The sequence below is a fragment of the Lepidochelys kempii genome, chromosome 6, assembly GCF_965140285.1.
Source record: "Lepidochelys kempii isolate rLepKem1 chromosome 6, rLepKem1.hap1, whole genome shotgun sequence".
Classification (NCBI taxonomy): domain Eukaryota; kingdom Metazoa; phylum Chordata; order Testudines; family Cheloniidae; genus Lepidochelys; species Lepidochelys kempii.
The window spans coordinates 102,905,263-102,926,864 of record NC_136385.1 but is presented as its reverse complement, the minus strand read 5'-3'; the positions used below and the strand labels follow the sequence as shown (position 1 = coordinate 102,926,864).

At 42.2% G+C, this 21,602-nt stretch overlaps 1 protein-coding gene across 7 annotated transcripts in view; it reads left to right on the top strand.

The window, feature by feature from the left end:
- Nucleotides 1-21,602, top strand: part of RPS6KA5 (ribosomal protein S6 kinase A5) — a 190,694-nt gene that overhangs the window by 30,004 nt on the left and 139,088 nt on the right. For 5 of the 7 annotated variants that reach the window (XM_078853373.1, XM_078853372.1, XM_073349430.2 and 2 more), the window contains one exon: nt 6,405-6,476. Coding sequence is in view for 2 of the 7 variants with exons in the window: in XM_073349430.2 (XP_073205531.1) it covers nt 6,405-6,476 (72 nt within the window). In the remaining 5 variants the exon portion in view is untranslated. Of the gene's footprint in view, nt 1-1,785; nt 5,657-6,404; nt 6,477-12,205; nt 12,250-21,602 lie in introns of those variants that run through there. The other 2 variants (XM_078853374.1, XM_078853376.1) reach the window with 2 other exon arrangements.

Sequence of the window (21,602 nt, the reverse complement as noted above, 5' to 3'; positions counted from 1 at the left end):
TCACTTTTCTTCAGAACTCTTGGGTGAATACCATCTGGTCCTGGTGACTTATTGCTGTTTAATTTATCAATTTGTTCCAAAATCTCCTCTAATCTCCCTCACGTCCTCAGCCTTGAACACTGATGCAAGGAATTCATTTAGTTTCTCCGCAATGGCCTTATCGTCCTTGAGCATACCTTTAGCACCTTGATTGTTCAGTGGCCCCACTGGTTGCTTAGCAAGCTTCCCACTTCTGATGTACTTAAAAAACAAAAAAATTGCTATTACTTTTTGAGTCTTTGGCTAAACTGTTCCTCAGATTCTTTTTTGACCTTCCTAATTGTATTTTTACATTTCATTTTCCAGTGTTTATGTGCCTTTCTATTTTCCTCACTAGGATTTAACTTCCACTTTTTTAAGGATGCCTTTTTGCCTCTCACTTCTTCTTTCACTTTGTTGTTTAGCCATGATGGCTCTTTTTTGGTTCTCTTACTATGTTGTTTTTTTTTTATTTGGGGTATACATTTAAGTTGAGCCTCTATTATGGTGTCTTTAAAAAGTTTCCATGCAGCTTGCAGAGATTTCACTTTTGGCACTGTACCCTTTAATTTCTGTTTAACTATCCTCCTTATTTTTGTGTAGTTCCCCTTTCTGAAATTAAATGCTACAGTATTGGGCCTCTGTGGTGTTTTTCCTGCCACAGGGATATTAAATTTAATTATATTATGGTCACTATTACCAAGAGGTCCAGCTATAGTCACCTTCTGCCATGTGGCCTCTTTATGCACCTCTTGACCAATGTTCCCTCTAATTTTTGACGGGCCGTGTGCGCAAAAAATTTCTTGGGTGCAAATTGTTGTGCTTCTGTGCAAATTTTTGTACATGCGGTGTTTTGCCATGTGTGCGGGGTAGAGGATCTGTGTGTGTGTACATACGCGCACAGCTTAGAGGGAACAGTGGCCTTGACTACAAGGTTTTGGAGGGGCCTCTTATGGACTTGTCCTCCCATTTAACCGATAGCTTCCCAGTGGGACCGTAACCTTATCCTCACGGCGCTGGTGAAATTGCCCTTTGAACTGCTGGCCTCCTGTTCCCTGCCTCTTCTTTCCATGAGGGTCACCTTCCTGGAAGCTATTATCTTCACAACGAGGGTAGGTGAATTGGGGGCTATGATGGCGGATCACCTCCTTTACCATGTTCCATAAGGACAAAGTTTCCCTGCGCTTGCACCCCAAGATTTTGCCGAAGGTTGTTTCCCTTTTTTCATCTCAACCAGCCCATCCACTTGCCTGCTTTCTTTCCGAAAGGGCATGCATTAGTGGAAGAAAGACACTTTCACTCCCTTGGTGTCCTCAGGGCCCTGGCCTCCTACCTGCGAGGACGAGATCATTCAGGAAGTCCCCTAGGTTGTTTATCACTGTAGCAGAAAGGGTTAAGGGGCAAGCAATCTCCACTTAGAAGATTTCCAAGTGGATTTTGGGGTGCATTATGCTCTGTTATTGACTATTGGGACTATCTCTGCCCCTTGGAGTAAGAGCCTACTCCACGAGAGCGCAAGCATTGACTTTGGCTGCGCTTCACGACATACTGCCTACGGACATATATTGGGCAGCCACCTGGAGATCTTTACATACTTTCTCTTCCCATTACGCCTTGGTGCGAGACTCTGTGACAGATGCCTTTTTCAGTGCAGCTGTTCTCTGTTCCCGTAAGTCTTCCTCTCACTCTCCTCTTAATTAAGTACTCCTTGTCAATTGCCTTCAGTAGAATACAAGAGGGAGCATCACTCGAAGAAGAGGAGGTTACTTACCTGTAACTGGAGGTTCTTCGAGATGTGTGGTCCCTATCTGTATTCCACTTCTCCTTCCCCTGGGGACTTCTTGGATTGTGGTGGAGAAGGAACTGATGACACAGTCTGTCTTCCCCACCCTTTATCACCTTGGACAAAAGCAGGAGGCGAAGCAAGGGCGCATGTGTGGATGAATGCACACTATTACTTTCAAAATCTCCAGCTCCAGACACATGGCATATGCGTATACCCTCAGTGATATACAGATAGGAACTATACATCTCAAAGAACCTCCTCTTCCCTCCACCTTGCCCCCACATACCATATCCATATAGGTTTCAATCCTTGTCATACTGGCTTCCTTGGAACTTGCAGACTCTGCTCAGAAATTTTTATCAATTGAGTAAATTAACTCCATCTCATATCAAGGCACAGTCTGCTACAGCTCAAGCAGTCTCCTTGGGCTTTTTAAGAGGCATCTCTATATTTGAAATCTGAAGAGCTGCTTATTGGAGCTCCATACATGTTTACAAGCCATTATTCTCTAGTGTCAGTCTCTATTTCCGATACACAGTTTGGCAGGAAAGTCTTACAGTACTTATTTAAATAGGTAAGTGGGGAAGTGGGATACCGGGAGGAAGCACGAGCAGGAGAGCGCAAGAGGGGAGGGCTCCTGCCTCATACTGAGAAAGCGGGACGATCAGCGAGTGCCTATACACAAATGCAAGAAGCCTGGGAAGCAAGCAGGGAGAACTGAAAGTCCTGGTACAGTCAAGGAATTATGATGTGTGTGGCATAACAGAGACTTGGTGGGATATCTCACATGACTGGAGTACTGTCATGGATGGATATAAACTATTCAGGAAGGACAGGCAGGGCAGAAAAGGTGGGGGAGTTGCATTATATGTAAGAGAGCAGTATGGCTGCTCAGAGCTGTAGTAAGAAACTTCAGAAAAACCTAAGAGACTCTGGATTAAGTTTAGAAGTGTGAGCAACAAGGGTGATGTCGTGGTGGGAGTCTTCTATAGACCACCGGACCAGGGGGATGAGGTGGACGAGGTTTTCTTCTGGCAACTAACTGAAGTTACTAGATCGCAGGCCCTGTTTCTCATGGGAGACTTCAATCACCCAAGTATCTGCTGGGAGAGCAATACAGCGGTGCACAGACAATCCAGGAAGTTTTTGGAAAGTGTAGGGGACAATTTCCTGGTGCAAGTGCTGGAGGAAGCAAGTGGGGCAGAGCTCTTCTTGACCTGCTGCTCACAAACCGGGAAGAATTAGTAGGGGAAGCAAAAGTGGATGGGAACCTGGGAGGCAGTGACCATGAGGTGGTGAGTTCAGGATCCTGACACAAGGAAGAAAGGAGAGCAACAGAATACGGACCCTGGACTTCAGAAAAGCAGACTTTGACTCCCTCAGGGAATTTATGGGCAGGATCCCCTGGGAGAATAACATGAAGGGGAAAAGAGTCCAGGAGAGCTGGCTGTATTTTAAAGAATCCTTATTGAGGTTACAGGGACAAACCATCCCGATGTGTAGAAAGAATAGTAAATATGGCAGGCGACCAGCTTGGCTTAACAGTGAAATCCTTGCTGATCTTAAACACAAAAAAGAAGCTTACAAGAAGTGGAAGATTGGACAAATGACCAGGGAGGAGTATAAAAATATTGCTCAGGCATGCAGGAGTGAAATCAGGAAGGCCAAATCACACCTGGAATTGCAGCTAGCAAGAGATGTTAAGAGTAACAAGAAGGGTTTCTATAGGTATGTGAGCAACAAGAAGAAAGTCAAGGAAAGTGTGGGCCCCTGACTGAATGATGGAGGCAACCTAGTGACAGAGGATGTGGAAAAAGCTAATGTACTCAATGATTTTTTTTGCCTCTGTCTTCACAAACCAGGTCAGCTCCCAGACTACTGCACTGGGCATCACAGCATGGGGAGGAGGTGACCAGCCCTCTGTGGAGAAAGAAGTGGTTTGGGACTATTTAGAAAAGCTGGACAAGCACGAGTCCATGGGGCCGGATGCGCTGCATCCGAGAGTGCTAAAGGAGTTGGCGGATGTGATTGCAGAGCCATTGGCCATTATCTTTGAAAACTCATGGCGATCGGGGGAGGTCCCGGACGACTGGAAAAAGGCTAATGTAGTGCCCACCTTTAAAAAGGGAAAGGAGGAGGATCCGGGGAACTATGGGCCAGTCAGCCTCACCTCAGTCCCTGGAAAAATCATGGAGCAGGTCCTCAAGGAATCAATTCTGAAGCACTTAGAGGAGAGGAAAGTGATCAGAAACAGTCAGCATGGATTCACCAAGGGCAAGTCATGCCTGAATAATCTAATTGCCTTCTATGACGAGATAACTGGCTTTGTGGATGAGGGGAAAACAGTGGACATGTTATTCCTTGATTTTAGCAAAGCTTTTGACACAGTCTCCCACAGTATTCTTGCCAGCAAGTTAAAGAAGTATGGGCTGGATGAATGGACTCTAATATGGATAGAAAGCTGGCTAGATTGTCAGGCTCAACGGGTAGTCATCAATGGCTCAATGTCTAGTTGGCAGTCGGTATCAAGCAGAGTACCTCAGGGGTCGGTCCTGGGGCCGGTTTTGTTCAATATCTTCATTAATGATCTGGAGGATGGCATGGACTGCTCCCTCAGCAAGTTTGCAGATGACGCTGAACTGGGAGAAGAGGTAGATACGCTGGAGGGTAGGGATAGGATACAGGGGGCCCTAGACAAATTGGAGGATTGGACCAAAAGAAATCTGATGAGGTTCAACAAGGACAAGTGCAGAATCCTGCACTTAGGACAGAAGACTCCCATGCACTACTGCAGGCTGCGGAGCATTCTGCAGAAAGGGACCTGGGGCTTACAGTGGGCGAGAAGCTGGATATGAGTCAACAGTGTGCCCTTGTTGCCAAGAAGGCTAATGGCATTTTGGGCTGTATAAGTAGGGACATGATCGTTCCCCTCTATTTGACATTGGTGAGGCCTCATCTGGAGTACTGTGTCCAGTTTTGGGCCCCACACTACAAGAAGGATGTGGAAAAATTGGAGAGTCCAGCGGAGGGCAACAAAAATGATTCGGGGACTAGAACACATGACTTATGAGGAGAGGCTGAGGGAACTGGGATTGTTAGTCTCGCGAAGGAAGAATGAGGAGGAATTTGATAGCTGCTTTCAACTACCTGAAAGGGGGTTCCAAAGAGGATGGATCTAGACTGTTCTCAGTGGTAGCAGATGACCGAACAAGGAGTAAGGGTCTCAAGTTGTAGTGGGGGAGGTTTAGGTTGGATATTAGGGAAAACTTTTTCTCTAGAAGGATGGTGAAGCACTGGAATGCATTACCTGGGGAGGTGGTGGAATCTCCTTCCTTTAAAGGTTTTTAAGGTCAGGCTTGACAAAGCCCTGGCTGGGATGATTTAGTTGGGGGTTGGTCTTGCTTTGAGCAGGGGGTTGGACTAGATGACCTCCTGAGGTCCCTTCCAACCCTGATATTCTATGATTTTATGACTCCTAGCACCCAGCACCTGAGAGAGAGAGAGAGAAGAGAGAACTGTTTGGTGGTTGCCTTTAATGGGATCTATGCGGATAAATACTTGAAGAAAAATAATTATTTACCTTATAGTAACTGTGGTTCTTCAAGATGTTTTCTCCATACAGATCCTATGATCTGCTCCCCTTCTCTGCTAATCTTTATTCCTTTTAGCATTGGGGATTCTGTATTGGTGGAGGAACTGAATAGCAGTTAGGATTGCCCTGCTCTTTGCGCCCTCAAGGGAAGGGCTTAAGGACATACTGCTAGTCAAAAAGAATCCAATCTCATGTGCATGCACATACAGAGTGGTATCCATGTGGATAAAACATTTTTGAAGAACCAGAATCACTGTAAGGTAAATAACCATTTTTATTAGTTTTGGAAGTGGCTACATGTATTTACAAAAATTGATAGCTTTGTAAAGTAGTAACTTATAAAATTCCTGGTATTTCATCCAGTTAGAATGTGTTCAGATTATATATCTGATGTTCTTGTCATTTGAATACACCTGTTTAATGAGCCTTCAAAAGACTGTTTTAATTTAATTTCACTGGAAAACATATTGAATACAGAATCCCAGATCCTGCACATGTTCCCTCTGGATGGATCTTTTGTACCCATGTGGAACAAGTTGCAGCATCAGGGCCAGAATCAGCGCAAAAATGCTTTCACCTTTAGAGCACTTAAAATGTTTAGAATAATCAATAAGGCCCTGATCATCCAAACACTTTTGTACCTGCTTGAGAAGATATTTCTCACATGTAACTTATGGTGGACCACTTTGTACAAGAAATCCTATCACAGACTGATCTCCTTTACCAACACCTCATTTCCCAAGTACTGAGTCCTCAAAGCCTTTTGTTTTGTGAATGACCTGGAAGATCCCTGTGGACAATGGATAATCGAAAGACAATCGCTTAAGAGCTACTACCCTGAACTGTAATTTGGTTTTATTTTAAATGTACAAAAATGTGGTGGTGTTTTTTTTTCCGCTTTCATCCATTAAAATGTTCTCAAAGTGCAGAAATGTGTCAGAATATATGATGTATCAATGTGTTACATCTCTGAAGATTCTGACATGGAAATTTTTTCTTTTTTCTCAGCAAATTTCACAGGTCATGCAGAGAAGGTGGGCATTGAAAACTTCGAACTCTTGAAAGTTCTTGGAACAGGAGGTAAGACTTTTTTCTTTTAAGGTGACCTTTGGAAGTAATGTTCTTTAGTGCAGTTCTGTTTTCTAGCTCAGTTTTTGGAACAAATTATCTACAGAGTAATTGGAACAAATTATCTAGGCAGATTTGTGCTATAAAATAAGCAAAAGACAAGCTGGGATATGTAAAGACCAAATATGCACCATTCTATCATATAAAATTTTTTAACATGAAGCATCCTTTTGAAAAGATGGGCAAATAGAACAACATTTACTCAGTTGACAGTATAATAAAACATTTAAAATCTGGTACTAAGTTATAAGTCATACGCTTGAAGTTTTCATTAAATTCTTCAGACCACTACAGTTGATGAAGATCAGTTTGTGGAAAAATAGGAAAGTCTGCATCTTCATCAATCAGAGTCTTCATTCTTTTTAACTACACTTTTTCACAGAAGTATCATTGGTGGCTGTGTCTGTTTTGTCATGTAAGCAGAATACTATTTCTTTTTAAGAAGATAAATGAAAGCACTCAGTACTGGATTTTGGGTTTTATTATGGTGGGAGGAGTTTTGTGTGTGTGTGCACGCATGCATTCTTTTAAGAACATTTAGAGCTAGAGAAAGATGGTGGGTTGATATTTCAGGAAACAAGATTCCCTCTCTGTCCATAGAAAATGTACAGCAAGAGTAACAACAGTATATGCTTCCTCTCGCTGTTTTTGCCACTGTTCTTCAACACTAACTTGGAGGAACAAGGGTTGCAGTGGTAAGAAGGGATTTCATATCTGTGGCCGTTCAGTGACTGTACTCTGTGGGATTGCCAAAGAGTTCCAATTGTGAGAATAGATTTTAATGTGGTCAGCGCTTAAACTGAGATCTCAGTGATCTCAGCAGTTAACTGAGATCACCAGTTCCTTTTACATAAACCATCAAATAATCCAGAGTAGGATAGTGAGGACTTGTGGTCACTACCAAATTTGAACTAATTAGGAGGTGATGCCAGATGGAATTTTGCCATCAGTCAAAGCATTTGCCAAATTGCTTATTCTCCTCAGAGAAATCAAAATGTCCTACATCCCTGTTTATGTCAAAATCAGAGGAGGAAGTATAAATGGTAGAAAAATAAATTGGGGCAATGCCTTGTGAAGAAGCAGGGAAAGATCTCATGATGCTCCCCTCCCACAGGTTGGGGGAAACACCTGGCATACCAAACATCTCAGAGCAGGTGGAAGAACATTCTCCAGAGAAAATTAACAATCCTAGTATCCATGAAGAGTATGGACACATGTCAGAGGGTACCCTCCCTCGTTCCACTCATCTTGCTGTGGAGTTTCTGTAGCTAGATTTTCAAAGTTTCTAAGAAAAAGGGCCGGGGGGGAGGAATCAGTAAGATCTAAGCAGGAGTTAGCTGTCTTCTTTTCCAGTGAAGATGGAGCCTTAGGAGGCTGTGATGCACAAATTTTAGATTTTAAGTTAGATGGAACTAGTGTAATCATCTAGTGTCTGACCTGAATAAAACCAGTCATAGGACTTCCCTGAATTATTTCCTGTTTGAATTAAAGCATATCTTTTCTAAAAGTATCCAACCTTCATTTTAAAATTGCTAGTGATGGAGAATCCTTGACAATCCTTGGTAAATTGTTCCAGTGGCTAATTACCTGCATTCTTAAAAATTTGTCCCTGATTCCTACTCTGAATTTGTCAAGCTTTGAAGTCCAAACGTTGGATCTTGTTATATGTTTGCCTGCTAGATTGAAGAGCCCTCTCTTATCACATTTCTTTTCCCATGTAGGTACTTTAAAAACTGTGATGAAGTCACAGTTAACCTTCCCTTTGTTAAACTAAGCAGATTGAGCTCCTTATGTCTATTCCTATAAGGCAGGGGTTCCCAAACTTTTTCTCCTGAGGCTCACCTGTGCAATTCTAGTAGGCATTATGGCCCACTATTAACACTTCTTGAGGAAAAATATTAATTTTGTTACATACATATAACCTATAACACTGTAAATAAACAATGTACATGTTTACTTTTCATTTTAATGTAAATGATTGTAATTATAGAAATCCCTAGCAATATGCAGTCAAAGAAATGCTTCAAGATCTTTGAAACCAAACAGTTTTAGTAAAACTACACTTTAAAAAAATGTGTTCAAAATGTGTTCAAACAGGGAAAACACAATTTGTATAAAACTGAACATATGCAATGCAACAAAGTTAACAAAATTGTTAAGAAAAAGTTATTTGATTTTAAAACAAAATAGTTGTCCAACTTTGAACACTATATTGTTTTCAGTTTTTAGTGTAAAATCTGAATTTCTGTGCTGTGTAAGTAAAGACCCACCCCTATTCTCTACTAATTAGAAAAGAGTCAAATACTTTATATTTTTATTTACAATAACTTACAGACCAGGAGTCTTCTCAATGGGATGGATGTGCCTGCTTCTCTTTGCACTGGTTTTCCAGCCTGTGACATCTGTTGGAGAGGCTCAACTTGATCTCATTTTCAATTTTCAGCCTTTCAGCCAGCTCAAGGTGCAGGCAGGAGGTAGTTAGAAGCTGTGTCCCTGGGGGATTATAACTCAGGGTGCAGGAAGAGGGGGTGGCTACAGGCTGTGTTAAGGCAGGGTGGTAGCTCAAAGTGCAGGCAGGGACTGTGTCTGAAGGAGTGCTGCTGCTGCTATGGGGCCCGGCCTTGAACTTGTTCCCTCATTGACACAGTGGGGGCAGCTCTACTCCTTGTGGCTGTGTGCGTGCCGTGCTGTCCTGCACATTCACTGTGACTGTGGACACTGAGGACTACACTTACTTGAGCCTGGAGGGTGCGGCAGCCATTATTCAGCCACATGGGGAAGCTGATCTGGATGCACAAAGCACCTGGTGTTGTTGTGCCCTTCCCACTCCACACCCCACCCCCGGGGAGCTCGAGGGTGGGAGGGTGAGAGTTGACGCCAGATGCTCTGTGCGTCCAGGTCAGTTTCCACATTAGGGCTGTGCTGTGAGGCGTCCAAAGCTGTTCTGCCACTCTCCCCTTACCCAACCCACATGGGGAAACTGACCTGGACTCTCAGAGCACCTGGTATCACTACTTGCCCCCACCCCAAAATGCCACCCATGATGGCAGACCACCCAGGACTGTGTCACAGCCTACCTTTGGGCCACGGCCCACAGTTTGGGAACCCTTGCCTATAAGGCATGCTTTCTCATCCTGTAATCTTTCTTGTGGCTCCACTCTGAACCGTCTTTAATTTATCAACATCCTTCTTGAATTGTGGACACCAGAACTGGACATAATATTCCAGTAGCTGTCAAACCAGTGAAAAAAACAGAGGTAATATCTCCTCCCTACTGGTACTCAAATTTCCCCTGTTTATGCATCCAAGGACCACAAGGATCACTAGTCCTTTTTGCTAGTGTCATGCTAGCCACCATAACCTCAGAGTCATTGTTTCCCAGGATAGAGTCCCCTACTCTGTAAGTATGGCCTACATTCTTTGTTAAATGTATGGCTATTACATTCAGCAATATTAAACTGCAGTGTATCTGTGACCTGTCCTCCTCATTATTTGACTCCCATAGTCTTTTGTTATATGCAAACTTTATCAGTTATGATTTAAAATATTTTTTCCAGGTCACTGGTAAAAATGTTAAATCGTGTTGGGCCAAGAATGAATCCCTGCAAAGGCACCACTAGAAATATGCCCGCTTGATGATCATTCCCTGTTTCAGTTATAGTTTGAGATCTTTCAGTTGACCAGAGTTTAAGCCGTTTAATATGTACCATGTTGATTTTGTATTATTTGAATGTTTTATATTGTTTTGTATCTTAATCAAAATGTTGTACAGCACCAAATCAAATGCCTTATAAAAGTCTAAGTATATTATATCAACACTACTACCTTTATCAACCAAACTTGTAACATAATAAAAATATTGTTATTTTGACTAGATCTGTTTTCCATAAACCCATTTTGATTGGCATATCATATTACTCTCCTTTAATTCTTTATTAATCAAGTCCTGTATCAGCCACTCTGTTATTTTGCCTGGGATCAGTGTCTATATCAGTGGTATAACTAATACCATTGTTAGAATTCTTTTTGTTCCTAATGTAGTTTACAAAAGTTCCTTCTTATTGTCCTTAACTCAGCTGGCAATAGATTTCTTTTTGCTTCCCTTATCAATTTTCTACAATTCCTAGCTTCTCATTTATATTCATGACTGTCAACTTCCATTGTCTTCCATATGTTATGTTTGTTATAGTTGCTTTCACTTCCCCTCTAAATCAGATTTTTTTTTCGGGGGGAGTTGTTTATCCTGCTTTTTTTTAAAAACAGCATGGCCTTCTTTCTTGATTGTGGGTTTGTAGCTTTTGGGGGTCTTAAGAAAAGTTCATGAACATTCCCCAGTTATCATTCACATTTTTTCTGTTTACATTCTTTCTCACAACTGATTTGGCTCAGAATTGTTTTCAGCTTTGTGAAATTGATGCTTTTAAAACACCAAGTATTTGTTACTGGTTTGGCCTTAGGTACAAGTAATTATGACTTGATCAATGTTACCACTAATTTTTAGTTGTTCCTCAAGGGAGTGAGCATGTCCGTTCCACTTTAGGGGTATGTGTACTGTTGCCTGATTTTAGGAAGTTAATATTATTAATTTGGATAGTATGGATTATAGGCTCACCAGTTAATCTGATCAGAAGATAATAAGGTTCTTGTCCCATAATCAGGCTATACAGAGTTTGCAAGGATCCTCAGGATGTATGACAGGACACTCACACTGTGACAAATGTAGCCTTAAAGACTTTTATTGAGATAAATGGAATAATGATCAAATAGTAATCAAATGGTAAATAATCAGAGATACAAAAGCAATAATAATTGTTCTAGAGATGCATGTGATATTATATACTATAAAGCTTTTGATTAATATACTCACACCCTTCCTTGATAACCTGGTGGTAAGAGACAAAGGACCAGCCTCGCCTCTGGCATGCCAAGAGAGTTCAGGTCCACGTTCCTCAATTCTTGATCGGGAGTTTACAGTTTAGGAGAAGCTTACGAGCTATTGAAGATAATTTAGAGTTTTACTTAACTAAGTGACTTAAAACTTACAATTAAGAACTAACAGATGAATAAACTAAGAAGCCTGAAAACTTGAAACTCGAAGCTTAGAAACCCTGAAGCTTACAAACTTAGAAGCTTCCTTGGCTTGGTGGGTCACTTCTCTTATAGAGCTTGAATACTTGAGCCCTCCTTCTATGTCCAAATTTAGTTTCCTCATACACAAAATGTTAGGGTACACTTACTCCATAGGTTGGTATTGATGACATATATATCCATATTAATGACGTTAGATCATTCTTGGATTTATTTCTGTCCTACCCGGTTATTTCCATGTCTCAAATATAAAGGGAAGGGTTAAACACTTTTAAAATCCCTCCTGGCCAGAGGAAAAACCCTTTCACCTGTAAAGGGTTAAGAAGCTAAGACAAGCTCGCTGGCACCTGACCAAAATGACCAATGAGGAGACAAGATACTTTCAAAGCTGGCATGGGGGACAGACAAAGGGTTCTCTGTCTGTGTTGCTTTTGCCAGGACCAGAGCAGGAATGCAGGTCAGAACTCCTGTAAAGAGTTAATAAGCAATCTAGTTAGATATGCGTTAGATTCTGTTTTGTTTAAATGGCTGTTAAATTAAGTTGTGCTGAATGGAATGTATATTCCTGTTTTTGTGTCTTTTTGTAACTTAAGGTTTTGCCTAGAGGGATTCTCTGTGTTTTGAATCTGATTACCCTGTAAGTATTTACCATCCTGATTTTACAGAGGTGATTCTTTTACTTTTTCTTTAATTAAAGTTCTTCTTTTAAGAACCTGATTGCTTTTTCATTGTTCTTAAGATCCAAGGGTTTGGGTCTGTGTTCACCTATGCAAATTAGTGAGGATTTTTATTAAGCATTCCCCAGGAAAGGGGGTGTAGGGCTTGGGGGCTTTTGTGGGGAAAGACGTTTCCAAGTGGGCTCTTTCCCTATTCTTTGTGTAACGCTTCGGTGGTGGCAGCTTTTAACCTAAGCTGGTAAGAATAAGCTTAGGGGGTCTTTCATGCAGCTCCCCACATCTGTACCCTAGAGTTCAGAGCAGGGAAGGAACCTTGACACATGTGGTGTACCTGTTACATTTATAGAGGGTATGAACTTAGGCAGTCCACCATGCCAACCTTATGCTTTAGCTCATCACCACCTATCTAGGTGAAAGGTCCCAAACATTGTGTACTAACTTTGCCTTAGCTGAACATACAGGATATGACCTGTAGTAGGGATGTACATAATGTGTAAAAACAATAACTGTGTAACCGATTAAAGTTCTATCAGTTACAAAGTTAAATGTTTAACCGGGGAATTAAGGATGCAGGGGGTGCTGCAGTACCCACCCCAGGGGATCCCCGCCAACCTCAACTCCATTCAGGCAAAAGCACTTTTCTGACGTCAGATTTCTCAGTTTCTCCTTGTTGACACAGTACAATCCAGCCCCCAGATTTCGGGCAGACATTGTCTCCTGAGGCACATGGCTGTGGGCACATCGGTTATCGCTCACGCCAGACTACACATGAGATGCCTCCAGGCATGGTGTAGTTCAGTTTACAGGCTGCACAGAGACCACATAAGCAAAGTACTATCAGTGCTCACCAGGGTTAAGCAATCCTTGGCTGGGTGGATTTGATTTGAATCAAATTGATTTAAATCACTAGTCAGGAAGTGATTTAATCATGGCTTTCTACATAAAAGTGAATTCTTGTTGGTTGTTATAACCTTAATACATATTCTTCCCAACTCAGAGATAGAGATAGATATAGGTTTCATTTTTAGAAGGTACGCACTCTACATTTTTAAAGTGATTTATTGTGAAAACTTTTGAGATTAGTTTTACAGCTTTATCAGAAAATGAATGATTGGTTATTTCATTTGCCAAAGGTAATTGACGCAGATAGTTCACCTCTCAATGACTTCATAAATATCTCCAGTTCAACAGGTTAATCATTCATATTCGGAGGATTTTCTTACCATGCTGTATTAGGAGGAGAACATCACCAGACAGACATTTAAATTGTTTTAGTTAAATAAAGCAATTTAATGTTATGTATTCTGGATTTTTTTCTTCAACAGCAAACATATAATATTTTAACAACACAAGCATATGAATTTTTGAAGTTAAACATTAATGTTTTTAAAAATTAGGTTTGTTTTTGTTAAAATTGTTTTTAACTAAAATAGTTAAATGAAATATTTAAAAAAAATAATAAATTGACTGTCAGCTAGGTCAACATGAGAAACTTAAAATATTGGCTTTTGCAGCTAACTCATTCGTCTTCACCTTCATTTTCCTGTTTGTTCATAATCTGGAAAAGAAAAACACGATTTCCTGCTTTTTCAGGTCCCAAACAATTTCTCAATTTGGAATGATTTAGTCCAAAGTAAGAAAATATTCTTTCTACACTGGCAGAAGAAGCTATTGCTGTTAAAAGTGAGATTATCACTTCAACAGTTTCTGAATCCAAGTGCTTAAGTGACTTCCACCAGTTCATGGTCTGACTTTCTTTAAAACATCATCAGCAAACATATATTTCTTGAATGGTTCACCCTTAGCTCTGAAATTTATTGTAGTTGGCATTATGGAGGGATGATTATTGGATGTCCATGTCATAACCAACTCCTCTTCTTCAGCAGTTAAGGTTTGACCCTGGTACCGAGTATTGAGAATATTTGCAAGAAAATGAGCTGGAGATAGTGCTTGTCCCATTCGGGTTTTTTTATGCTTGTAATTTAACTCTGGCATTGCATATTTCTCTTTTTAAGATCTCACTCAGTTCCTTCCAAATTTCAGCAGTGTCACCAGTAAAACAGCTTTTTCCCTGCATTTTTTCAGTGCTACAGAAATAGGCTTCAGGGTACTCAGCATGTGTTCAACGTTTCTCTTACCCCGATTCTGAGTACTTTGGCTGTGACAGTGCCATCTATTTTTTCACAATTTTGTTCACAAACTGTCATCAGATTAGGCCAGTTCTTGATCTAGTGCCCAAAACACTCCACTACTGAGTTCCATCGCACGTCTTGTGGGAGAGTTAGCTTGGTTCCTCCCACTTTTTTCAGAGCAGCTGCTGCAAAATGGTTTTTATGGAAGTATTTTGCAGTGTCAACAACATTAGCCTTTATTTCTGGAACACTAAAGTGTTTGGCTAGGAGGTGCATCAAATGAGCATGGCAACCGTGTGTTATTAGCTTGGGACTCTCTTCTAAATAATTTCTTCTCATCTTGGATACGTTTGCAGCATTGTCCGTAACCAAGCAGTGTACTAGACATTTGAATTTTTTTTCACAGTTTGTTATAGCTTTTACTGCTACTTCTTGCAAGTATTCTGCTGTGTATGCATTTCCTGATGTATCAATTGTTTCTGTAAGGAAGACATTCCCTTCTTCTGTTACCACCCAAGCACATACAACAGGATAATTGTGGACTTTGCTCCACCAATCAAGACTCAGGTTAACAATTTCCCCCTCTAGACTATTTGCATACTGCTCAATTTCTCTTTCATATGCTTTATCCAGCAATTTGCCTGTGACATCTGCTCTGTTGAGTGGACTGTATCCTGGTCTTAATGACTGAACCGTGTTTTTGAAGTGTGGGTTCTCAATCATACGGAAAGGAGAGTTTGTTACATAAACAAACCGGGCAATTTTTTCATCAATTATCTCTTCTTGTAATCTGCTGGTTCTTATCACAAACTTATCTATGATTGTTTCTGGATGGAGATTTTTTTTTCTTTTTGCTACACATGTGTGGCTCTGAGATGTACATGATGTGACTAAAACACTATTATTGGCAGATAACTCTGAAACTATAGAAAATGATGGTGATCTTGAAGGTGGATAGTCTTCAGAATCCTGTATGTTGAGGATGGATTCTCCTAAACAAAATAAGTCAATGCAGTTTTTTAATTATTATTACCATACTGCTCATTTAGTATTACTCATTGTATTCACTGACGCTCAGTGCTACTTTAAAGGTGAAATTGTAAAAGGAAGATCTGCCTATTTCAGCCATTTATTTTTTATCACAACTGCATCTAAAATGATAGTACCATAGAGTAGAGTAACAACTATATTTTTTGCTCAAACATGAGAATTCAAGAATAGTCCAGAAGGAAGACAGGCAGTCCTTAAGAAAGAAGTACAAAATAAAAAAGTTTACCAACCGGAATATCCTACATATTCAGACAAGTTCCTTTCATCCTCATCAACACAGCTTCCTCCTGTGAGGAACACTTCTCATGATGATGTTTTATTCGGGCAACCTTGTATTTCTTTGTTTTGAACTCTCTAAGGTGCCACAAGTATTCCTTTTCTCTTTGCATTTTTCACACATGCCTGTCTTACCCACAGGTAGAGGAACTTCATTAAAATATTCCCAAACTGGGTCTCTTTTATGGCCTGCTGCCATTATAGGTTTTCCCTTCTCATGAGAGAATGGGATGGTGGATCTCAAATCAATGAAGGCTACACTCAGAAAGACCTCCAGACTTCTGGAATATGCTGCTCAAACAGTTTCACTTTTGTTCCTACTGCCTGTCCCTCCCTTCTCTCATTTATCTCCAGACTTCTTCTCCTTGTCCAGGTCTATTCTGCCCCCAACAATCTTCTATTCATTGAACTTTTTGAAACTTTGCACTTTTAGAGTGGGAGCAGTGTTAGTCTGTATCAGCAAAAGGAACAAGGAGTACTTTTGGCACCTTAGAGACTAACAAATTTATTTGAGCATAAGCTTTTGTGGACTAAAACCAACTTGATTGGATGCATGCAGTGGAAAATACAGTAGGAAGATATATATACACACACAGAGAGAATATGAAAAAATGGGTGTTGCCATACACACTACAATGAGAGTGATCAATTAAGGTGAGCTATGTTTTTTTTTCTCCTGCTGATAATAGCTCACCTTAATTGATCACTCTCGTTATAGTGTGTATGGCAAAACCCATTTTTTCATGTTGTGTGTGTGTGTGTATCTATCTATCTTCCTACTGTATTTTCCACTGCATGCATTCAGTGAAGTGGGTTTTAGCCCACGAAAGCTTATGCTCAAATAAATTTGTTAGTCTCTAAGGTGCTACAAGTACTCCTTTTCTTTTTGCCTTTTTAGAAAGAGTTAAGGGATTGACTCTGTGTACACAAATTTGCAGAGGGACAATAGGGTTGAGGTCTGTTATTTCTCACCTTTATATATTATTTATTTAAAAACATTATTGCTGTTAACAAGCATGTTATCTCTGGAGACACAGATCCACAGTCTGAGAACTGCAAAACGAAGCATTTCTGATAATATTTTCTAGACTGAGCACTGAGTCCCATTGGGTAGATAGAAAGATTAACCTAAATAATCTATACAGAAGCGCCTGAAACCCCATAAGATTGGGTCCCTAATTCGTGAGCTGTTGGAACTCATTTTCAAAACTTTTCTTAAACATTATATGAATATATTCTCATACTATAGAATTAGAATTTATAATCCCTATTCCATGATGAGATATCTTTGAGCTATAATAAAGATAATTTTAATTTTTTCCTCAAAAAGCATTTTAAAAATCAGATTTTTTTATATTAAAAAAAATAATTATCCCCTGTGCTCCTGGGTCTGGTGGAAGGACCTAGTAAATGTCTGTATAGGAATCCCGTTTGTTCACCCTTCTCTATCTCTACTTCTGACCACCTATGCACCTGTCATAGGACGGGGCATGCATCTCCATGGTCTCCAAATACAGGGCAAATTGTCTCCAGCCTCCACATGCCTCCACATCAACCTGCTTGAACTCAGGGCGGTCAGAAATGTGTGTGCTCACTTTCTCCCACTGATCAAAAACACACACTCACAAAGGTCATGACTGACCATATAGTTACATGTATTACATAACTGTCAGGGAGGCGCCAAGTCTCATTCCCTCTGCACAGAAACACTAAAACTATGGAACTGGTGCATCTCCCACAGTATCTTAATATCAGCTGCCTACTTACCGGGAATACACAACACAACGTATTACAGTCTCAGCCGCAAATTCCCACACGGCCATGAATTTGAGATAGATTCAGTGGTACTCCATGACATCTTCTGACAGTGGAGATAATAGACCTATTCGCTACTTACTAGAATGGGAAATGTCCACAGTACTGCTCCAGAGCAGGGAGCAGATGACACTCCATAGGAGATGCCCTCTTCCTTCCATGGGACAAGGATCTTCTTTACATCTTTCCCCCATTCCCTGTAATACTAAAAGTCCTGTTGAAAGTGAAAAGTGAGAAAGCAAACATCATACTGATTGCTCTCATCTGATACCTTTACCTGTCACAGCTGCCACTGTGTCCACCAATGACTCTTCCAATCACAACTTACCTTCTATTGCTGAACAAGGGATGCACTCTCCATTCCAACCTGCGGATTCTGCGTCTCAAGCCTGGATCCTTCATGGTTCCAGCACATAGACACATTTTGCTCTGGGGAGGTATAGGTGGTGGTGTTGCACTGTAGGAAAGGAACTATTTGCCATACTTATCTACAAAAATGGAAGAGATTCCAGATCTGATGCCAGCTGAAAGGCATCATCCCTAATACATCCACCCTATCGGTGATCCTAAACTACTTGTTGACTCTCAAGAAATCAGGACTCGATCAGTTCACTGAAGGTTCATCTAACAGGAATTGCAATCAGCAGGTAGACGGATACTCAATCTTCTCCCATCCGACTATGAAGAGGTTTCTCAAAGGCATAGCAAACCACTTCCCACACCTCAATGGGATCTCAATCTAGTATTAAAAGGTCTGAGTAGGCCACCATTTGAAACTATGACCGCTTTTCATTAACTGACCTTTCTGTGAAGATGGCATTCCTCATCGCAATCATCTCTGCAAGAAGGATTGGGGAAATAATGGCTCTGATGGCACATCCCCCTTTCACTGTGTTCTTCCCTGACAGGGTCACGCTTAGACCGTATCCAAAGTTAACTCCCAAGTTGATGTCTGCATTTCACATAAATCGGCTTCCAGGCTTTTATCCCAAATCTCATCAGGATAATATGGAAGCCATCCTCCATTCTCTCAGTATGAGGAGCATCTTGGCCTTCTATTTGGACAGAACAAGAGCCTTCAGAAAATCATAGAATCATAGAAGATTAGAGTTGGAAGAGACCTCAGGAGGTCATCTAGTCCAACCCCTTGATCAAAGCAGGACCAACCCCAACTAAATCATCACAGCCAGGGCTTTGTCAAGCCTTAAAAACCTCAAAGGATGGAGATTCCACCACCTTCCTAGGGAACCCATACCAGTGCTTCACCACCCTCCTAGTGAAGTAGTTTTTCCTAATATCCAACCTAGTCCTCCCCCACTGCAACTTGAGACTATTGCTCTTTATTCTGTCATCTGCTACCACAAAGAACAACCTAGCTCCATTCTCTTTTGAACCCCTATTCAGGTAGTTGAAGGTTGCTATCAAATCCCCCCTCACTCTTTTCTCTTCTGCAGACTAAATAAGCCCAGTTTCCTCTGCCTCTCCTCATAAGTCATGTGCTCCCGCTCCCTAATAATTTTTGTTGCCCACCACTGGACTCTCTGCAATTTGTCCACATCCTTTCTGTAGTGCGGGGCTCAAACAGATGTAGTACTCCAGATGTGGCCTCACCAGTGCCAACTAGAGGTGAATAATCACTTCCCTCAATCTGCTGGCAATGCTCCTACTAATGCAGTCCAATATGCTGTTATCCTCCTTGGCAACAAGGGCACACTGTTGACTCATATCCAGCTTCTCGCCCACTGTAAGCCCCAGGTCCCTTTCTGCAGAATGGTCCCCAGCCTGCAGTAGTGCATAGGAGTCTTCTGTCCTAAGTGCAGGATTCTGTACTTGTCCTTGTTGAACCTCATCAGATTTCTTTTGCCCAATCCTCCAATTTGTCTAGGTCACTCTGGATCCTATCCCAACCCTCCAGTTTATCTACCTCTCCTGCCATCTTAGTGTCATCCGCGAACTTGCTGAGGGTGTAATCCCATCCCATCATTCAGATCGTTAATGAAGATGTTGAACAAAACCGGCCCCAGGACCAACCCCTGGGGAACTCCGCTTGATACCAGCTGCCAACTAGACATCGAGCCATTGATCATTACCTGTTGAGCCCGACGATCTAGCCAGCTTTCTATCCACCTTATAGCCCATTCATCCAATCCATACTTCTTTAACTTGCTGGCAAGAATACTGTGGGAGACTTTAGCAAAACTTTTGATACGGTCAAGGTATATCACGTCCCCCACGTTCCCCATATCTACAGAGCCAGTTATCTCATCATAGAAGGCAATCAGGTTGGTCAGGCATAACTTGCCCTTGGTGAATCCATGTTGACTGTTCCAGATCACCTACCTCTCCTCAAAGTGCTTCAAAACGGATTCCTTGAGGACCTGCTCTATGATTTTTCCAGGGACTGAGGTGAGGCTGACTGGCCCATAGCTCCCCAGATCCTTCTCCTTCCTCTTTTTAAAGATGGGCACTACGTTAGCCTTTTTCCAGTCGTCCGGGACCTCCCCCGATCACCATGAGTTTTCAAAGATAATGGCCAATGGCTCTGCAATCACATCCGTGAACTCCTTTAGTGCTCTCGGATGCATCGCTTCCGGCCCCATGGACTTGTGCTCGTCCAGCTTTTCTAAATAGTCCCGAACCACTTCTTTCTCCACAGAAGGCTGGTCACCTCCTCCCCATGCTGTGCTGCCCAGGGCAGCAGTCTGGGAGCTGACCTGGTTTGTGAAGACACAGGCAAAAAAAGCATTGAGTATTTCAGCTTTTTCCACATCCTCTGTCACTAAGTTGCCTCCCCCGTTCAGTAAGGGTCCCACACTTTCCCTGACCACCTTCTTGTTGCTAACATACCTGTAGAAACTCTTCTTGTTACGCTTCACATCCCTTGCTATCTTCAATTCCAACTGTGCTTTGGTCTTCCTGATTACACCCCTGCATGCTCGAGCAATATTTTTGTGCTCCTCCCTATCATCTGTCCAAGTTTCCACTTCTTGTAAGCTTCCTTTTTGTGTTTAAACTCAGTGAAGATTTCTCTGTTAAGCCAAGCTGGTCGCCTGCCATATTTGCTATTCTTACTGCACATACGGATGGTTTTGTCCCTGCACCCTCAATAACGGGTGGGCAAACTTTTTGGCCTGAGGGCCACATCGGGTTTCCAAAATTGTATGAAGGGCTGGTTTGGGGAGGCTGTGTCTCCCCAAACAGCCAGGCGTGGCCCGGCCCCTGCCTCCTATCCAACTTGCCTTCTTCTCGCCCCGTGACGGCCGCCCCGGGACTCCTGCCCCATCTAACCACCTCTTCTTCCTGTCTCCTGCCCGCCCCTGGAACTTCTGCCCCGACTTCCCACTCGGGACCCCTGCCCCCATCTAACCCCCCGTTCCACACCCCTGAACTCCCTTGCCCTCTATCCAACCCTCCCTGCCCCCTTACCGTGCTGCACAGAGCACCAGTGGCTGGTGGCGCTACAGCTGCGCCGCCCAGAGCACCGGATCAGGCCGAGGCTCTGCAACTGTGCTGCCCGGCTGCCCAGAGTGTTGCGGCGCAGTGCACTGAGGCTGCAGGGATGGGGGGACAGCAGGGGAGAGGCCAGGGGCTAGCCTCAGTGGGCCAGGAGCTCAGGGGCCGGGCAGGAGGGTCCCGTGGGCCGGATGTGGCCCGCAGGCCATAGTTTGCCCACTTGTGCTCAATAAGCCTTCTTTAAAATACAGCCAGTTCTCCTGGACTCCTTTCACTCTCATACTAGCCTCCTATCAGTACCCTGAGGCAGTCAGTCTGCTTTTCTGAAATCCAGGGTCCATAGTCTGCTGCTCTTCTTTCTTCCTTTTGTGAGGATCCTGAACTCGACCATCTTATGGTCACTGCTGCCCAGTTTGCCACCTACATCTCTGAGTCTTCCTCTCCATTGCAGGAAAGTCAAAAGGTACAGCAATTTCAGCTCAGAGACTCTCTGAATGGGTCTGAGGCTGTATTAAACTCTGTTAATAATTGAGTAACCTAAGACCCTTTTTTAATACGCACACGTTCTATGAGGTCGGTCTCCTTGT